Source organism: Mauremys reevesii, linkage group 2 (assembly GCF_016161935.1).
Source record: "Mauremys reevesii isolate NIE-2019 linkage group 2, ASM1616193v1, whole genome shotgun sequence".
NCBI lineage: Eukaryota > Metazoa > Chordata > Testudines > Geoemydidae > Mauremys > Mauremys reevesii.
In genome coordinates this window covers 97914294-97935062 of record NC_052624.1, presented here as the reverse complement: position 1 = coordinate 97935062, position 20769 = coordinate 97914294, and the positions used below count along the sequence as shown (strand labels likewise).

General features: G+C 40.2%; 1 protein-coding gene across 1 annotated transcript in view; it reads right to left on the bottom strand.

Moving 5' to 3' along the window:
- CNTNAP2 (contactin associated protein 2) overlaps positions 1-20769 on the bottom strand; it is a 1620276-nt gene that overhangs the window by 794000 nt on the left and 805507 nt on the right. Inside the window, exons 7-8 of the mRNA XM_039524081.1 lie at positions 14135-14278; positions 7350-7614 (exon numbers count right to left, since the gene is read on the bottom strand). Of these exons, the coding sequence (XP_039380015.1) occupies positions 7350-7614; positions 14135-14278 (409 nt within the window). The remainder of the gene's footprint in view (positions 1-7349; positions 7615-14134; positions 14279-20769) is intronic.

Sequence of the window (20769 nt, the reverse complement as noted above, 5' to 3'; positions counted from 1 at the left end):
AGATGTGAGGACCCACAGGAAAGACCCCCTACACTTATTTTTTTACCAGGTTAGGTTAAAAACTTCCCCAAGGCACAATTTCCTTACTTGCCCTTGGTATCACTGCCACCACCAAGTGATTTAAACAAACATTCAGGGTAGGCAACTTGGAGCCCTATCTCCCCCAAAATATTCCCTGAAACTTCTATACCCCGTTTCCTTGGGAGGCTTGAGAATAATATCCTAACCAATTGGTTACAAAGTGAGCACAGATCAAACCCCTTGGGTCTTTAAGACACTGAAAGACAATCAGGTTTTTAGAGAAGTTTATTTAAAAAAAGATAAAAGAATTCCTTTGTAAAATTAGGATGGAAGATAACATTACAGGGTAACAAAAGGATTTAAAACACAGAGGATTTCCCCTCTAGGCAAAACTTTAAAGTTACAAAAACAGGGATAAACCTCCCTCTTAGCACAGGGAAAATTTATAAGTTAAAACAAAAGAAAATTTAACACTTTTTTTTGCTATTACTTACTATTTTTGTAAAATTAGATGCTTAGTTTAGATATGGCTTAGGGAGATGTATTTTTTCTGCCCTGGTTCCACGCTGACCCGGAGAGAACAAAGGAACACACACAAAAAACCCTTCCCCCACAGATTTGAAAGTATCTTCTCCCCTTATTGGTCTTTTGGTCAGGTGCCAACCAGGTTATTTGAGCTTCTTAACCCTTTAAGGTAAAGGAGGGATTTTATGCTACCCTTAGCTGTATGTTTATGACACACTCCCCAAATCACAGATGGTGCTGGACAGCCTGCTCCACACTGGCTGTGATTTCTTCCTGAAGCTCTAGGAGAAAACAGAATTAATAAGACACATGCACCTCTAGATATACTACTGATTATATAAAACCTAACAATATTTTCCACATTTCCAGGACGATTTTAACCAGTTGATTTTGGGAAACTTTCATGGGAGGGTGCATCAGTTACTTTGTTAGAAGCTTCTGAAATGTGTTGTATTTCAAAATTAAAATATTGGAGAGCTAAACTCCATCGAAGAAGTTTTTTGTTATTGTCCTTGATGGTATGAAGCCTCTTCAGCGCAGCATGGTCGGTTTGCAGGTGGAAACGACGTCCCCAAACGTTTGGGCGTAGCTTTTCCAAAGTGTATACAATGGTGTAACATTCCTTTTCACTGATTGACCAGTGGCTTTCCCTCTCAGACAGTTTTTTGCTGAGAAACACGACAGGATGGAATTTTTAATCTGTTCCTTCCTGCATTAAAACTGCTCCCACTCCGTGCTTGGACGCGTTTGTCGTTACTAGGAAAGGTTTGTCAAAGTCTGGGGCCCTTAGCACGGGGTCAGACATGAGTGTTGCTTTAAGCTGGTTAAAGGCCTTCTGACATTTTTCAGTCCACTGAATTGCATTTGGCTGGGTTTTTTTGGTTAGGTCTGCTAGTGGTGCAGCGATTTGGCTGTCGTGTGGTACAAATTGCCTGTAATATCTCGCCAAGCCTAAGAAGGATTTGAGCTGTTTTTCTGACACCGAGACAAACCACTTTTGGATATTATCCACTTTGGCCTGTAGGGGGTTGATCGTTCCTTGACCCACCTGGTGTCCAAGGTAAGTCACTTTGTTTAGGCCTATTTGACACTTTTTAGCCTTAACAGTTAGTCCTGCCTCCCTTATGCACTCGAAGACTTTTTGCAGATGCTTCAGGTGTTCTGCCCATGAATTAGAAAAGATGGCCACATTATCAAGGTAGGCCAATGCAGATTTTCCCAATCCCACTAGGAGACTACAAGTTTTTGGAAAGCAGAGGGTGCATTTTGCAGCCCGAAAGGGAGCAAATTAAATGTGTACAGCCTTACATGGGTGATGAAGGCTGACCTTTTCTTGGCGGATTCATCCAGTGGTACTTCCAGTACCCCTTGGTTAAGTCTAAGGGAGAGATAAACTGGGCATGTCCCAGTTTCTACAATAGCTCATCTGTGTGTGGCATGGGATAGTTGTTTGGGCAAGTTACAGCATTTAGCTTACGGTAGTCCACGCCAAAGTGTATTTCCCCATCTGTCTTGGGAACTAGAACCAGTAGTAGACACCTTCAGGCCACTCAGCGTCATCTCCTCCCTGGGCTGTAAACTGAAAAACCTTCAATTTTCTGGAATAAAAGGGCTTTAGAGAATTAACATGGTACACCTTAGGCTTTAGGTTTGAGGTGGGGGATGCTATGAGATAGCTAACAGCTCCCAGGAGCTCTTGGACTGTGAATGGCCCTTCCCACAATGCTTCCATCTTATGAGCCTGGAGCGCCTTCAGCAAAGGAACACACACAAAAAAACAAAACAAAAACCCTTCCCGCACAGATTTGAAAGTATCTTCTCCCCTTATTGGTCTTTTGGTCAGGTGCAACCAGGTTATTGAGCTTCTTAACCCTTTACAGGTAAAGGAGAGATTAACCCTTTCCAGGGTAAGGAGGGATTTTATGCTACCCTTAGCTGTATGTTTATGACAGATACCAAGAAATTTTATCTCTGCATCCTGTCCTGAGGTGACATATACCCAGTCAATATGGGGATAGTTGAAATCCCCCATTATTATTGAGTTTTTTATTTTAATAGCCTCTCTGATCTCCCTGAGCATTTCACAGTCACTATCGCCATCCTGGTTAGGTGGTCGGTAATATATCCCTACTGCTATATTATTATTATTCAAGCATGGAATTACTATCCATAGAGATTCTATGGCACAGTTTGGTTCATTTAAGATTTTTACTTCATTTGATTCTATGCTTTCTTTCATATATAATGCCACTCTGGCACCAGCATGTCTTATTCTGTCCTTCCAATATATTTTGTATCCTGATATTACTGTGTCCCATTGATTATCCTCATTCCACCAAGTTTCTGTGATGCCTATTATATCAATATCCTCATTCAATATGAGGCACTCTAGTTCACCTATCTTATTATTTAGACTTCTAGCACTAGTATATAAGCACTTTAAAAATGTATCACTTTTTAGCTGCTGCCAATTAGATGATGTAATTGAATAAATTTTTTTTATCATTTGACAGTTTCTCATCAGATCCTACCTGTATTTTATCTTCCATACTCTCTTCCTTACAAGGACATAGAGAATCTCCATTAGTAGATCCTCCCGTAAGGGATGTCTCTGCCCGAACCACGTGCTCCTCCACACCTGTTGGCTTTCCCGCAGCCTTTAGTTTAGAAACTGCTCTACAACCTTTTTAATTTTAAGTGACAGCAATCTGGTTCCATTTTGGTTTAGGTGGAGCCCATCCTTCCTGTATAGCAGTGTTGGGCAACCGTCCGCAGGCTTGGCCCCCCATAGCTCCCAGTGGCCATGATTCTCTGTTCCTGGCCAATGGGAGCTGCGGAAAGCAGCACAGGCCACAGGGATGTGCTGGCCAGCCCTTTCCACAGCTCCCATTGGCTGGGTATGGTGAACCGCGGCCATTGGCAGCTGCGGGGGGTCATGCCTGTGTATGATCACTGTCCACAAAATGTCTGGTGACCCTCAATCAGCTTACCCTTATGGGCTGCAGCTTACCCACCACGGCTGTATTGGCTCCTCCTTTCCCAAAAGTTTCCCCAGTTCCTAATAAATCTAAACCCCTCCTCCCTACACCATTGTCTCATCCCCACATTGAGACCCCACAGTTCTGCCTGTCTAACTGGCCCTGCTCATGGAACTGGAAGCATTTCAGAGAATGCTAACTTGGAGGTCCTGGACTTCAATCTCTTACCTAGCAACTTAAATTTGGCCTCCAGGACCTCTCTCCTATCCTTCCCTATGACATTGGTACCTACGTGTACCACGACCACCACTAGCTTTTTACTTTTGAATTGTTATGGTGTAATGTAAGATTGTTATCAGCCCAAACAACGTTGCTAGTTAGCATCTCAATCGTACCTGAAGGTCATAATGTTAATTCTGGACATCCTCTCCCACGCAATCTCTGCTCATCCCTTGCTTTCTCCTGTCTTCACTGCTTCTGATACATTCCATCTCACTCATTATATCTGTCCAGCTGCGCAGAGGGAACATTGTTTTTGAATGAAATTGCATTCAAGTAGCTTCCTTCCCAAACAATGAAAGGAAGAATGTTCAACAGACTTCAAACCTCAAGAGGTTGAAATTTGGTCAAAAGAATCTCAAATCCACAACATTTTAATATATGCAAAATGCCCTCAAAATGTAATATTTATTGCTGGGACCTGAATATACCACAACAGATTTTTCCAAAGTATGCCCTTATATTTGAAAATGAATTCTCCATAATCCCTTTTGCATTTGCTTTCTGTAAATACTTGAGCAATCAGTTCTGCTAATGGAAAACACATTTTAAGCTGAGGAAAGAAAGTTCATGATTGCACCCTATTACCCCAGGGAAGAAGTAAAGGCAATTGATCAGCAATATAGTTAGGATTTAAATTAAACTACTTTACTACTTTATAGTATTCTGGATGAATATAGCACTGCAGCATTATATAAAATGACAATAGGAGCAGCAGAATTGCCATTAAAGACAAACAATAAACCTCCTTTAGAGCCCTCAAATTAACAGCAGTGCTCACTTTTCTTACCACAGTCAATTGATTCTCCTTGATGATTACTTGATTCTATTGCCTCTAAACTTTGCAGTTGTACCTAGTATCTTTTACAATGACCTGTAAACCATTAATCTCACTGACATCAATAGGTAGCAAAAAATATAGGTATAGGTGATATGAGGATGCTAGAAATGCAAATGACTCAGCAAATGTTCTATAAAATACCATGAAAATATTTAAATAAGAGCTGCCTGTCTGTACGTAGACAACATATTCAATCTAATTAAATATGAAAGCTCTGCCAAGATGACAACAAAAACTTCAGCTGATATATCATCTGAATCTTACCAGACATCATAAGGCTCTGTACAACAGACACACAGTGTTTTAATAAGAGATTCTGGAGTATCAAGCTATCAGTTAGAAGGATGGGAATTTAATTAGCAAGTCGTCAGTTTTGATAGAGAGCTAGGGTCTTCTCCTTACCCTCATATGCATACACAATTCAAGCACACTGATTCTCAAATGACAATAAGCAAGTAAAATGGATCAACAGACATGCAGGATGACTATCCAAGAACAAAGGCATCTAAAGACCAAAATGTACTACCAAGTGTATTATTATTAAGCATCATAAGGCATCCATAACCATAATATACAGCACCAATGGAAGCAAGGACCAAGAATAGTAAACACAGTCATAAAATGAAATCGCTATATGTGACTCCTGGACTATTGATTAAACCATCCAGGTAGATTGGATGGATTTCTTTTGGAAGAAGTTGTGTATCTTGACGTTAGGTCACAGCTGTGTAAAATCCAGTGGCTTATTTTGACAGAGGTTTGTGCAAACATTTTTTATTCCTTTTCATATGAGTCCACTTCACAACATGTTGACTGATGTTTTATACGGTTTCACCCCAAGTCAAGCTTCAGGAAAAATTAATGGCAACTTGGTGAAATTTTAAGGACTCAAAATATTTTGCTGAACAGGTTGTGAAATCTCAAACTGATGATTATTCGAAATGCAATGTGAAAGTATTCTGACAGCCCCTATGTCATCAGGGAGAACCTGTCTTTAAACCAGACTTTTGGGCAGCACAGCAATGGAGCAAGCAGGGGGGGGTGGGCGAGGGAGGGGGAGAGTGGGGAGAAGGGAGGCAAGGCACATATTGTTAAGAGGTGCCAGCACATGAGCCAAAATGTTCCATTCCCTGCATTACATCCAGAGCACTACTGACGGGAAAATAAAAATCAAATCTACAGTGTTAATATTGCCAAGCTAAAAAACAAAACAACAAACAATAACTAACCACCAAATCTAATAGTAAAAATAACACAAAACATCATTGACATATTTTGTAAAACTGTTCCAATTCCATGAAATCAGAACGAAATACATTTAGATTTTTTTTAAATGTTGCTATGACCATTATATTCAGTACTACCTCTAAACAGGTAACACTCCTCTAATTTTAGGTTTGTATCAAAAGTTTTATTCAGCTCTTAGTGAGCTGAAAAGAAAGAACTCACAAAAATATTTCCACAATCAAATAAATTGTTAGTGTCCTGATTCATCCACACGAGAAATACTTTTATTTTTTAAAAAAATACAAAGCATTTTTCTTGTTTTATACTTCCTCAAAGCTCCCTTTTAAAATTATTAATTGTGTACAGCATGAATATTCAGCTAGCACACTTCAGATAGGTTATCTATGAAAAGTGGTTTCTTTTTCTCCCCATCATGCTAACTTCCTAAAACTGACAGAACAGAAATGTTGGTAAAGATTAAAGTATATGCCCCACACTTCTCCCCCCAAAAAGTCCAAATGTAAGTTCTTGATGAATTAATAGCTATGTATGATATCTGGCATTAGCCTGATCCCATTCTAGAAAATGTATCTCACTGACATACAGAACACTTGGGTCTGAAAAAAAACTTGGGTAACCTAGCTCTCCAGGACAATGATCAGGTACACTGTTGGGCATATCTTTACTGGGAAAATGCATCACATTAGAAAATGTGTTGACTGACACAGCTTAACTAACACAATGTTGCTCACAATACTGCCTTTAGGATGAACAAAGACAGTCATGTTTAAAAGTACACTAGCTGGTCATGATTAACCACTGGATTCCTACTTTTGAAATCTAACTCAACCCTAATGTTAACCATGTTTTTTTAAATGTGACTGCTCTCATCCACGCTAAGATAAAAATTGTGTCTATCACCATATTAGTTCAAATGTGTTAGTTTCCCCAGTATAGATGTACCCACTGATGGTCTCTGGGGAAATGAGGAGGTAGAAGGTTGAATGAACATGAGAGGTTTCCATCTCCATACTGACAGATCAGACATGACATCAACCTTTGAAATGGCTATACTGTCTGCCCCTTGGGAGGGAGAAAAAAGAAACGCTGCTTTGATAATGGAGCAAGGGATAAAAAAACAGAAAAGTCAGTAGCCAACAGAAAGGAAAAAAATGTAACATAACCATACTCTAATATTTGAGAAATGTTCTTAGTCCAATTATAAATGTTTGCTTAGCACAACTATTCAAAACAAAATGAGGCAGAGAACACTAAGGATGAGATGAGAGGAAGTTATAAAAGAAAATACCATTTTCACATCTTCCACCTCTCATTCATCAAAGCATAAAATAAAGGATTTCATTAATCTACAATAAATGCTGTTGAATTTGGAACTTAAATCCAACTCTTTCAATTTTGAATTCACTGTGGTTGTTGTGAGACTTAAAATAAACCCCAAACCCTGAAAATCTGCTTACCTGATGAGATGTCTATTCGGTTCTTCTTCGCCTGGGTGACATTGATGTGGACACTGACTTTGCCTTCGGTCAGGTCAATCTCGACATTACCCAATCCATCGGCAAAGTTGCTGAAGAGAAGAAGTCCATTGGGGTTCCAGGTCCGAAACTGGAAATTGACTGAAAGCAGGTCCTGATTCAGGCGACCAGGCACTTCCAGGTAACTGGTAGCATTGAAAAAGACAGGCACTGTGTGTGGCTCCACACACGAAAAACTTAAGTTTCCCTAAAACAAAAACAAAAACCACAAAAACCCGCACTTAAATACAGTGATAAAGCACCTCTACATCCATAAATATTGCTAGAAATGTGTGGTTTCTGAGTATGAGCTTCATTCTATTTGTGAGACTTCAACTGAAGTTAATGTGTGGGGTGTTTTGCATGTTAAAATGAGCAGCAAAAATGATTTTTTTTAAAGAAAAAGAAATCCTAAAATATCATTGACTCTCTTCTATAGCAGACTGAAGCAGGTGAAGAGCCACCAATCATGGGAAGAGCATGACTTTCCTCACTTACATATCTCCTATGTGGTAGAACACAGTGCTCCCATGCCAGATATGAATTTAAAAGTAAGCAGCTTCTGTGGCATTATAGTATTCAAATTGGAATAGTATAGTTTTTATTGATGCAATCCACGTATCAGATTGATATTATACAAAGTGCCAGAACATTATATGGCTTGGCATCCTACCCCTAGAGGGCAGTATAATTAGCAGATTTACTATTTAGCTGTCATCAGCACAGAAGTTCTAACTATGTGTGACATCCTGAATCTAAAAAAAGTAAGTGTTTGTTCTGAACACGTTAAAGATCTGTCTGTCTTTATTACAATCCCAGTGTTACAGTATCATTTGAACACACATCTGGAACATATAATATATCACATAACATTATATTCAAGAGTTTAGGGACCTTACTGTTTCAAAGAGTTATTGAAGCTTTTAATTCACAACATGAATGAGGAACATGATAATCACCTAACTGATAAAGGCCAAGGACCATCTTCACTGTTTTACTGTAAGCCAGTCCCAGTGGGCTTGCCTAGAGTTTTTCACTTTGAGGTTTTAATTGACTGAAAATTTACCTAAGTTAATTAATACATTTGTAAACGTTAGTTTGAACATCCCCAAACATTTGTTACAGAATCTGCTAGGTTGAGCCCTCGGGTAAATCACAAATTTTGTATCCTGGAACAAAAATTTGTGGAGTATCCAGACTAGCCTTCGCAAATATGTTAACAATATCGAATTAATTGACTGCAAATTAACTGGAAGTAACTACTCCTATGTAGACAAGTGAGTCCTGTGTAGAAAAAGAGCACCAAAGTGTCTCTGAAGAGCTGACATTCTATGATGGCACTTCAATGGTAACATACCATGTACACAAGGCATCTAAGTGTTTCGTCCTAGTACCTAGTGAATTAAACAGCAGTCCATGGCACACATTATCATGCGTTTAAGAGGTCTTGTTGCTTTATTACTGTGAAGAACTGAGATTTTCCTCCGGACAAAGATGCCTTGGCTTTCACAACTGATTGACATTCTGTCTTGAACCTTTAAATCTCTCTTGCCTCTAATGTATGGGAGAGTTGCATCTGTAACTCCCATTATTGCTAATGGGAGTGAATGCATGCAAATCCCTTACACAGGAATGAGATAATGTATTTCTAAATGCTAACAGTGTAAAGGATTTCTTGTGGAAGAAGCATATAATTCTAGGCTATAACTCCCTTCGTGTTTCTCTGTCAGTTAGCTGACCTGATCTTTTCTCTACTGAGATATTCAACTTAATCTAAACTGGAGTATTATTTCCCTCCATGACTGTACATCAAGAGGAAACTACTCTTATGTAAAGCCCAGTTCACTGAGATTGTCCACTAGGGCTGGGCAAAGAGTTAGAACTCATCTGAAGTTTGCCACAATAAAGAGATTCATATTTTTCAAAGAGAAATGGATCCTTTTCTATGGACTAGGTTCAGAATCAATTGCTGAAATACTCATCTAGCACTGAAGTCTGAAAGTCAAATATATACCATGCATTTATGTTTAGACTTTTGTTCTTACTGCAAAATTATTAACAGTATGCTAGAAGACTAACAGTGGAAGCTTCTCAAGTTAGACAGCTTGGGCTTTGCATTATGATCTTTACCCTATACTGTAAATTAACTCTAAGTTTACATGTATAAGTCATTTATTTCCTACCCACTTCCAGGCATCACCGCTGCTGGAAAAATGACTACCTTTTAAAACCTTTTCCCAATTAACAGAACTACAAACTGAATACATGTAACCCCTTTGGGGTTTAGAGAGCATGGCCCCTTTAAATCTTTTTCTGGGAGCGGGGGGAATGAGAAAAAATGACGGAAACTCCAGGGGGTGGCTCTGGAGCTCCGAGGGAGAGAGAGAGGCGGCAGCAAGCAGGTCCTCGCAAAGTGAGGCAGCAGAGAACCTGCCTGAAGCCTGGGAAGGACAGGGCGGCCGATCGGGGACACCCCAGGACAGGAGCCAGGAGGAGCCCTGTGCCAAGAAGGAATCGCCCGAGAAGGACAGGCCGGAGCTGGACCCAGTATCATGGCTGCTCAGAGCTGCATGGGGCTGTGAGTACTGGGGCTTGTGACTCTGCACTGGGAACAAGGAGGGAGGCTGTGAGCTAGTTAAGTGGGGAGGTGGTCACTGGGGCACTGGGGGGATTTGCTGGGGAAAGTTCACTGGCACCGAAGATGACCAGGAGCACCCAAGACTCACCACTGGACTGGAACTTTGCTCAGGACTCTTGAACTCTGTGTGCAGACACATTGCTCAGTGTCTGCCCTTCCAGACTGTGCTACCACTGGGCCCGTGGGGCCTTGGCTTGGATGCAACCCTGTTTTACTGCTCCCCCTATATTCCCCCTTGTTGTTTTTCTCCTCTCATCCCTCTGTAAATAAATATTTCCCTTTCTTATATCCCTTGTACTTTTCCTGTGTGTGTGTCTGTGTTCACTCTGGGAGGGTTGGAACAGGTGCCCCTGGGCTGGAAGGGATTTCTCCCGCTGCATTCCTGCGCACGCCTTCTCTTGGCCAGAGCTGTCTGCAGAGCAGACTCCATCTTGGCCACAAGGGCGCTAAAGTTACATGCATATTCTCAAAAGAGAGGTAACTCGGAATAAATTGTTTAGCAAAGCCTATATCCCCTGCTTATGTTTTATCAACTGTTGGTTCGTTATTTTTCTAAAAATAGATTTTTACTCATCTTCATGCTTAACACTGTGCTGGTCTAACGCACATAATTTAAATAAAAAAATACTCCCTATTTAGCTTATGCATTGAGACTGAAGCTAGCAGAGCAGTTGCAGAAGGTGGTTAAGTAGGGACCTGCTGCATTGGTGGGGGAGAGACAGGGGTAAAATGCGGTTCATCCATGGAAACACCTCCCCCCAACACCCTCCAGGCCCAGAACTGTGCAAGGGAAAGCCCCCCTTCCTTTTTCCCCCACACTGTGGCCGTGGGGAAAGAAACTGCAAGGAGGAGCCAGGCAGAGACTGAAGACAGGAGAGCAGCTGTGGAAGCAATTTAAACAGGGACTGATGGACACTGATATTTTCTATGGTTTTCACTGGATTTTCTTTGACCTGTGCTGACTGCCTGTTTGCTCCAACCTACTCCTTGTCCCCTCTTGCGCAGTCTCCTCACCTCAGCCTCAGTCCATACCTGCCCTTCATACTTTCTCCCCTCCTTCTCACTCACTCTGCTCTCATCACTCCTCTCCCTTCCTCTGACTTTCTATTTAGCCAATTTCCTCCTAGCTAACCCCTCCTCTCTTCCTCCTCCTCCCCCTGCCAATAGTGGAAGCAACATTAAACTTGCTGCCACAACACTGATTAGAGCTGGTTGGGAATTTTTCAACACAACGGATTTTTGTAAGAAAATGCCGATCTGTTGATGTACCAGTAAAATGAAACTTCAGTTGGGAAGGTGTTCTCAGGTCCAGGATGTCATTTCTGGTCAGAAAGAGAGAGAGAGGGAGATCAACCCCAGAACAGCCAATAACTTGGTGATTAAGGCATAGATCTGGCATGTGGAAGACCCAGGACCCTGATTAGGGACAGGGGCTTGAATCTAGGTCACCAACATTCCAAGTGAGAGCTCTGACCTCCAGCTTATAGAGTCAGTCTCTGCCCCAATCACTCTTGTTGGAGCTGTTCCATTTTTTAAATAAATCGTTCAATATTTATTGGGTCAGAGCGAGAGAGACTGACCCTGTAATCCTGTAGTTAGGGCACTCATGTGGGAATTTCTGGTTCAAGTCCCTGCTCTACTAAATATTTAATTATTTATACTAAGTGTAACAACTTCAACAGGAGAGATTGAGAGGGACCTATTCCAGAATAGCGTGGTGATGGTGGCACTCAACTGGGACCACCTGGTTCTTGGATAATCTGAGGTGAGTCTCTCTCTATCTCTCTTTGAAAAAAAAAGCTTTGAAAAGTCTCAGGTTCATCCCAACACAGAATAGTTTAAGTGTGACAGGAAAACAATTTCCCACCCAGCTCTAACACTGACCATTCTGCTTGTGTTATCTCTCTTTTGCCTACCTTTTCTTTGTCTTGTCTACTTAGATAGTAAGGTTGTCAGGGCAGGGGCTCTCTACAACTCTGTGTTTGTATAGCACCTACTACAATGGGAGCTCAATCTTAGTTGATTTCTAGACGCCATCGGAATGAACATGGTTAACAATACTATCATCCACAAAACACAGTTTTCATGCTAAATCAGGCTGAGGACTAAGAGCAAAAAAGCTTTTGCAAGGAACATAAAAATCCATGTCGGTTTAATTAGAACAAAATTGATTTTGTTTTTGCAGAGGTGAGGCAGTGTAAGTAATTCTACTGAAAACAAAGGTCACTTCTATTGTTATAGTCATTCTTAGAATTGGAAATCAACAGAACCATCGAATTAAACGAGCCTGCAATAGACTCTTGATGACGCACTAGTGCATAACAACTCTACATTTGTGGATCTCACTGTAATGTTAGGAGTAATAGAATTTCGTAGAAAAAAAGAGGGATTCTCATCAATCCCTGTCTCTATTTATGCAACTAAATAAGTAGTCTGATTTCTACAGGTTTTGAACACTCACCGCACCCAAAGGTTAAAAGACTGTCATTGGGTGTTCAGCACTTTTGAGAATCATGCAACTTATCTGGGGCCCCAATTCAGTAAAGAACTTAAGTAACATGTTTAAAACTGTTCCTATTCAGGAAAGAATTTAAGCATGGACTTAAATCCCATTGACTTCAATTGGACTTAAGAGCACATATAAATACCCTTCCTTAACAGGGATGCTTTTTTGAATCAGGCCTGAATTAGGCACCCAACTGAAAATCTGGCAAGATTTCTCATATAATGTGTGTTGCTTAGCTCATTTGTCCTGTACAATGTGGGACACTTAAAATCCCACATATCCTACATAAAACAGAGCACCATTTTCACAGGAACTCAATATTATTGAGTGGATTTCACCCTGCCTGGCAGGAAATCCCCTGAAACACAGGAGGAATTTTAAGGATTTTGGATGGTAAGCTGTTTGGGTTTTAAAACTCTTATACTGAAAGCAGAGTTTCATACCTGGCATGTGCATCGTGCTTAATGGTTTTGTCATGTCTGATGAAACTTGGTGTAGAAATAACAAACTCAATACAATGGTACTGTTTAAAGTTTAGCTTTTTCAGAGATTTTAAGATGTAAATCAGAACATTCAAAATTATCATTCCTGCAGTCACGATTACTCAGACATAGTCCTCAGATACTTTATATCAGAGCATTAATATTAAAACCATGTACAGTATGCATAGATTAATTAGGAATGTTGTACAATTTATCACCACCACATATGCATGCGTATTTATAAAGAGTACATAATGGTGTGATGTTGTATGGAGATATTATTGGCATGAGTTTGTGAGGGTTGCAATGCTTATGAAGAGGGAAGCCATGACTGATGTAGGCAGGTCATCCTGGACTCCTGACAGTAACACATTTATTCTACACTACAACACCATGTAGTCCATGTGTGCCAAATATATTACATAAAAGCTATTTTAGTCATTTTTTTAAGAGAGTTAAAAATATTAATGGGACTAGCTCTTATATCCCTTCTCTGGTAAAAACATAGGATTTTGTTATGAGTACCATTGTGCAGATCTTGCAAGGGAGAGAAAAATTGAAATTAATATAATGTAAACTACCTCTAAAATTGCTTTTCTATTTATAAAAAAGATCATGACTTTAAAGTCTGATATCTTGAGGCCTTCCAGGGCTAGAAATCAATTCCAGGTGGAGAATCTCCTCTCCCCAATGGTATTCCCACCACTAGCTCTTTAGGGACATAAGCAATTAGACTTTAAAGTCATGACATGTTTACATCTAGGAAAGCTATAACTGGCTCAGGAATTAATCTAACTCCTCAGGCAGGTATAATCCAACGAGATAAGGTGGGTTTTTTTTGTTTGTTTTGTTTTAAGTGGCAGCTCTCTGAAACTACACAAACATTTTGGAATGTTGGAGTAAGACCCATGAGGAGCTGGCACAAGGGTAAAGTAACGTGCTCATAAGTATGTGGTAAACTGCACAGGTATGTGATAAAAGTTATTTATCATATCATGTTACTAGACTATATCACATGGATATCAGCTACACACAGAGGCACACTACCTATGTATGCTCCTTTACCTCCCAGAAGTTTAGATGATAATGAAAAAGTTCTCACCCCATTAGAAGGTTCCAATTTCCTCCTCTTGGCAAGGTCTGTGATATTATTACCATTGTAATTGATGCTTTCCATACAGCCTTTGAAGTTTTTCCCGCTATTTGAACTTGGCTTCCCAGAAAAAGGCATGCCACCAAAGGTTATCTTTGAAAACAAACAAGAGACTGTGGATAGTAACTGAAGTGAAATATATTCAAATTTTTAAACAAATATGCTGCAGATGTATTTGCTTTCCTGAACATTGACACACAGCAAATGAGATAGCTAGCAATACTGTTTGCCCAAACAGCAAATTTAAATAAGCACTGCAAAAAAAAAAGGAAGAAAGCAAATTTTGATTTTGTAATTGCAAATATTCACACTGGAGACGAAAATTCATCCCTATATGGAACAAAGCATACCATGTGACCTTTCAGCCCATTCTAGACATTTCATCATGAATCGCTCACTCACAAGCTATTGAACAAGAAACATATCAAATAATAAATGATTTGGAAGAAATATCCATTGCAGAAAAATTTATTAACAAGGTAGGGGAGACAGTCAAATTATTTGTTTGAAATCATTCTCTGACTTCTAATGGTGATTCATATAAATAATGCATTAATTAAATTTGTGACTGAACTCCTTGGGGGAGAATTGTACATCTCCTACACTGTGGTTTACCTCCATTCTACCATATATTTCATGTCATAGCAGTCTCGGATGATGACCCAACATGTTGTTCATTTTAAGAACACTTTCACTTCAGATTTGACAAAACACAAAGAAAGTACCAATGTGAGATTTCTAAAGATAGCTACAGCACTTGACCCATGATTTAAGAATCTGAAGTGCCTTCCAAAATCTGATCAGGACGACGTGTGGAGCATGCTTTCAGAAGTCTTAAAAGCAAAACTCCCATGAGGAAACTACAGAACCTGAACCACCAAAAGAGAAAATCAACCTTCTGCTGGTGGCATCTGATTCAGATGATGAAAATGAATATGCATTGGTCTACACTGTTTTGAATCGTTATCGAGCAGAACCCATCATCAGCATGGACGCATGTCCTCTGGAATGGTGGTTGAAGCATGAAGGGACACATAAATCTTTAGCGCATCTGGCACGTAAATATCTTGCGAGGCCAGCTACAATAGTGCCATGAGAATGTCTGTTCACTTGCAGGTGATATTGTAAACAAGAAGCGGGCAGCATTATCTCCTGCAAATGTAAACAAACTTGTTTGTCTGAGCAATTGGCTGAACAAGAAGTAGGATTGAGTTGACTTGCAGGCTCTAAAGTTTTACACTGTTTTATTTTTGAATGCAGTTATTTTTTTGTACATAATTCTACATTTGTAAGTTCAACTTTCATGATAAAGAGATTGCACTAAAATATTGTATTAAGTGAATTGAAAATACCATTTATTTTATTTTTACAGTGCACATATTTATAATAAAAATGAATATAAAGTGAGCACTGTACACTGTGTGTTGTAATTGAAATCAATATATTTGAAAATGTAGAAAACATCCAAAAATATTTATATAAATAGTATTCTATGATTGTTTAACAGTGCGATTGACAGCCCTAGTATTTATATTAAACAGATGGTGGTACCGATAATATACCAAAGTATATTCCTTCCCAAAAATGCTCACACAAACTTCTTAGACACTGCCTCTTGGCTTTGCCAGAAATAAGTTTTCAAACATCATTCATTGTCATATTTATAATAAAAATGAATATAAAGTGAGCACTGTACACTGTGTGTTGTAATTGAAATCAATATATTTGAAAATGTAGAAAACATCCAAAAATATTTATATAAATAGTATTCTATGATTGTTTAACAGTGCGATTGACAGCCCTAATATTTATATTAAACAGATGGTGGTACCAATAATATACCAAAGTATATTCCTTCCCAAAAATGCTCACACAAACTTCTTAGACACTGCCTCTTGGCTTTGCCAGAAATAAGTTTTCAAACATCATTCATTGTCAATTCCATCAGTTATTACTGAGAGCAGGAAAAGGAAACTCAAGGGGAACATTATCTATTTAAAAAATGTTTTGAACATATCATTTTCCATCTTAAAGAGGGGAAGAGCCTTGAGTCAGTATTTAAGAAGAACTATTTAATGCCTATTTAATGCAACGCATCTGGAAACCAAAGGCTTTAAAAATTGCTCACATGGGCTCCTTCATATAATCTTGTGGCCATGTCCTCAGCTGGTGACTAAGCTTTGTTTCAACTTTAATGAAATGACAACAGTTTACACCAACTGAGGATCAAACCCTTAATGTTTTATTTGGTGCAACACAATCTTTGGTGAGCCAGTATTTATGCACTTGGAAAAAAGCAGTAAATTGGAAAAGAAAAAGATTGTGAAGAAAAGTGAAGGAAAAAAGGAGACAACCACACAGGATGACAAATCCAGAGGGATTGATAGATTTTTTTTTATTTTTTTTTGCATTAAAAGTATAATCAGAAATAGTGCCAATTTCTCTGGCTTGCTTATCTCTTCTGAAAGAGATAAACTTAAAAAATAATTTCTCTATTTGAAATGTAGTTTTGATTCTCTCAGCTTTATCATCTATGATTAGTTTATCATAAGGGCAGCACATTTAAATGGGTGTATGACAACTAGACACTAAAAAGACAGTGTTAATTGAGAGGAAAGGGGATAGACAGTTCAGGGCTAACCACTGACATTTATGTGAATTACTGAAACAAATTCAAAGTACATTCTCTCTTTGATGTATTCATGTAACTTCCCACACACATCCAAAGTGGAATATAATCCAGAGGATTACTACTGGGAAAATGCCCTACTGGTGGGAAGGGACAGAGATTCAGGCCTCATAAATTAAACACCCACGACTGGCCTGTGCCTGCTGATTTGGGCTCATGGGTCTCAAGCTCTGGGGCTGTTTAATTGTGATGCAGATATTCAGGCTCGGGGTGGAGCCCAGGCTCTGGGACCCTCCCCTCTCTCAGGTTCCCACAGGCCCAACTCCAGCACAATTAAACAGACCCGGAGCCCCCGTGAACCAGAGTCAGCTGATAAAGGCCAGCTGCAGGTGTTTAACTGGCGTGCAAACATTAGATTCTATTTCTACCTTGGGGGGAAAGAGGGAGTGTATTCTAGCTTATAGATGAAGTCAGAAAACTTAGGTTATTCCCATATGTGCCTCTTGCTTTTTGTGCAGATTTAGGCAACTCATTTATCCTAACCGTGCTTTCAATTTACCTGCTTGAAAAACAGTTTTAATAATATCTACCTCTCAAGGTTGTTGTGAGGTATAATTCAAGTGTTTAGTACTTTTAAAACCCTAATTACAGGTGTAAATTATCTTTTGTTAGAACTGGATGAGTACTGAAAAAAGACATTCATGAACATTTGTTTGAATGAAACCATTAATTTACTTCAATGACATTTGTCACTCTTTTAAGTCATTTCCCTCAAACATTCACATGAATGTTTTCCACTCAAAAGAACATTCATAAAAAAAGAGAATCTCAGAAATATATATTCAAATATAGGTTCATGCAAGGTTCATAACTGATGTATTTGTACTATTTTTTATAAAAGTTGCAAGGCCAGAAACAATTCGGTGTGACTCAGCCAACCAATAAAATACCACAAATAACTAACAACAAATAGTGAAGAGACAAATATACAGCCAGAGTAGAGAGCCCACAAGCAATCTATGGGCTTCAACACATTTACACATATTCATCTACCAGTCTAGTACAATGAACAAATTAATGACAATACAAGTCATGCAGCAATCAAATAGAAGCATGATATAGATTAATCTAAGACATTATTTGCTATAAATTCTTCATTCACTTCTGATGATTATTATTAAATTTACTGTTGAATTCAGAGGTGAAACACATTTCTGTCTATATCTTCCCTTCCCATTGTCCCTTACAGACAGAGGTGAAAGTAAGCCAGTACAGTCCAGTAGGGCGTATCGGCAAGAGCCGGTACGCCAAGCCAGACTGGACTGGCTTCTCCGGCCCCCATGGGAAGTCCCGGGCCCTTTAAAGCGCCACCGGAGCCCTGCTGCTGGAGCTCTGGTGGCACTTTAAAGGGCACGGGGCTCTCCACAGTGGCAGGAGCACCGGGCCCTTTAAATCCCTGCCTGAGCCCTGCCGCCCCAGGGTAGCGGCAGCAGAGCTCCCGCAGTGATTTAAAGGGCCCAGAGCTCTGCGGCGGCTAGAGACCCAAGCCCTTTAATTCTCCCCCGAGCCCCAGGGCTCCCAGCCACCTCTGCAGCTGGTAGCTCCGGGGTGATTTAAAGGCCCTGGGGTTCCCAGCCACAGCCGGAGCCCCGGGGCCTTTAAATCTTGAAAGGCCCTGCCTCTTCTGGTTGAGGCCACTCCTCTTCTGGTTGAGGTCACGCCCCCAGGGGCGGCTCTAGGAATTTGGCCCCCCGAAGCACGGCGGCATGCCGCAGGGGGCGCGCTGATGGTCCCGCGGCTCCGGGGGACCTCTTGCAGACGTGCCTGGAGGGTGCGCTGGGAGGGCGGCAGGCGGCTCTGGCGAACCCTTCGCAGTCATGCCTGCGGGAGGTCCGCTGGTCCCGTGGCTCCGGTGGACCTCCCGCAGGCATGACTGCGGAAGGTCCACCGGAGCCGCCTGCCGGCCTGCCGGCAAAATGCCGCCCCAACCACGCGCTTGGCGCGCTGGGGTCTGGAGCCGGCCCTGCACGCCCCCACTCAGGACTCCGGCGTACCAGTAAGTCTTTTAAGTTACTTTCACCCCTGCTTACAGAGAATACATTCTGATTGGTCAGCAAGCTCCCATTGATAAGAGGTGCAGGATCAGGGCCTATATTAGTAATATGGTTCTACTTGGTCTTCTTTGCCATAAGATAAGGTCAGTGGGTTAAACCAATCTCCTATTTCCATTCTTGAACACAAGCCTCCTAGTTCAGGAGCATGCTGGTCACTTGGAATGAGATAACAGACTTTGGGGCACTTACAGTTGTTTTAGTTTTAATTATTGTATTTTACATTTTGCCATTAAGGAAAGTGTATGTATTTTCATAATTTATTAAAGCAGTCAGCACAATCTCTAAGTACTGAAAGATATTTTAAAAAAGCTCACACACATTACTTGTGCAGCAATGTAAACACTAAGACCCAATAAATAAATAAATGCTTGAGAAAAGAGATGAGTCTTACAGCAGGCACTGAAGTTTGGCAGACTTGGGATCTAGCAGATAAATGGAGGAACTGAGTTTTAAAATTAATCGAACTACAGAGCTTTATAGAAAATTGGAGTGAATCTAAGAATTAAATCTAAGAACTAAGAACTAAAAGCATTGATTAAAATAAAAGCCATAAAATGTAGCAGAAAAGCTAAAGTTCATAGGATCATAGAAATGTAGGGCTGGAAGAGATCTCAGGAGGTTATCAAATGCAGCCCACTGTGCTCAAGTAAACCTAGATCATCCCTGACAGGTGTTTGTCCAATCTCGTCTTAAAAATCTCTAATGATGGGGATTCCATAACTTCCTTTGGAAGCCTATTTCAGAGCTTAACTAACCTTATAGTTAGAAAGTTCTTCCTAATACCTAACCTAAATCTCCCTTGCTGCAGATTAACATGCAGATTAAGCCTGTTACTACTTGTCCTACCTTCAGTGGACATGGAGAACAATTTATCACAGTCCTGTTTATAACAACCCTTAATGTCTTTGAAGGCTATTATCAGGTCCCTTTTCTTCTTTTCTCAAGATTAAACGTGCCCAGTTTCTTTTAACTTTTTCTCATAGGTCAGGTTTTCTAAATCTTTTAATCACTTTTAGCTGCTCTCCTCTGGACTCTCTCCAGTTTGGTCACATCTTTCCTAAAGTGTGGCACCCAGAACTGGACACAGTACTCCAGCTGAGGCCTCAGTGGCAAGTAAAAGTACCTCCCGTGTCTTACATACAACACACCTGTTAATACACCCCAGAATGATATTTGCCTTTTCACAATTGCTTCACATTGTTGACTCATATTAAATGTCGTCCATTATAATTCCCAGAACCTCTTCAGCAGTACTATCACCTAGCCACTTATTCCTCCATTTTGTAGCAGAGCATTTGATTTTTTTCCTTCCTAAGTGAAGTACTTTGCACTTGTCTTTACTGAGTTTCATCTTGTTGAATTCAGACAAATTCTCCAATTTGTCAAGGTTGTTTTGATTTCTAATCCTTTCCTCCAAAGTGCTTGAAACAACCCCCCCCCCCCCACACACACACACACACAGCCCACACACACAGTTTGGTGTCATCCTCAAATTTTACAAGCTTACAATTTTACAAGTCATTAAAAAAAAGAAGTGAATAGTACCAGATCCAGGACTGACCTTGCACAGGATGCACCCTCCCAGCTTGACTGTGAACCACTGATAACCACTTTTTGAGTACAGTCTTTCAACTACTCATGCATCTGCCTTACAATAATTTTATCTAGACTGCATTTCCCTAGTATGCTTATGAGAATGCCATGTGCGACTATGTCAAAAGCCTTCCTAAAAACAAGACATATTATGTCTACTGCTTCTTCCTCATCCACTAGGCCAGTAACCCTGTCAAAGAAGAAAATTAGATGGGTTTGGCATGATTTGTTCTTGATAAATCTATGCT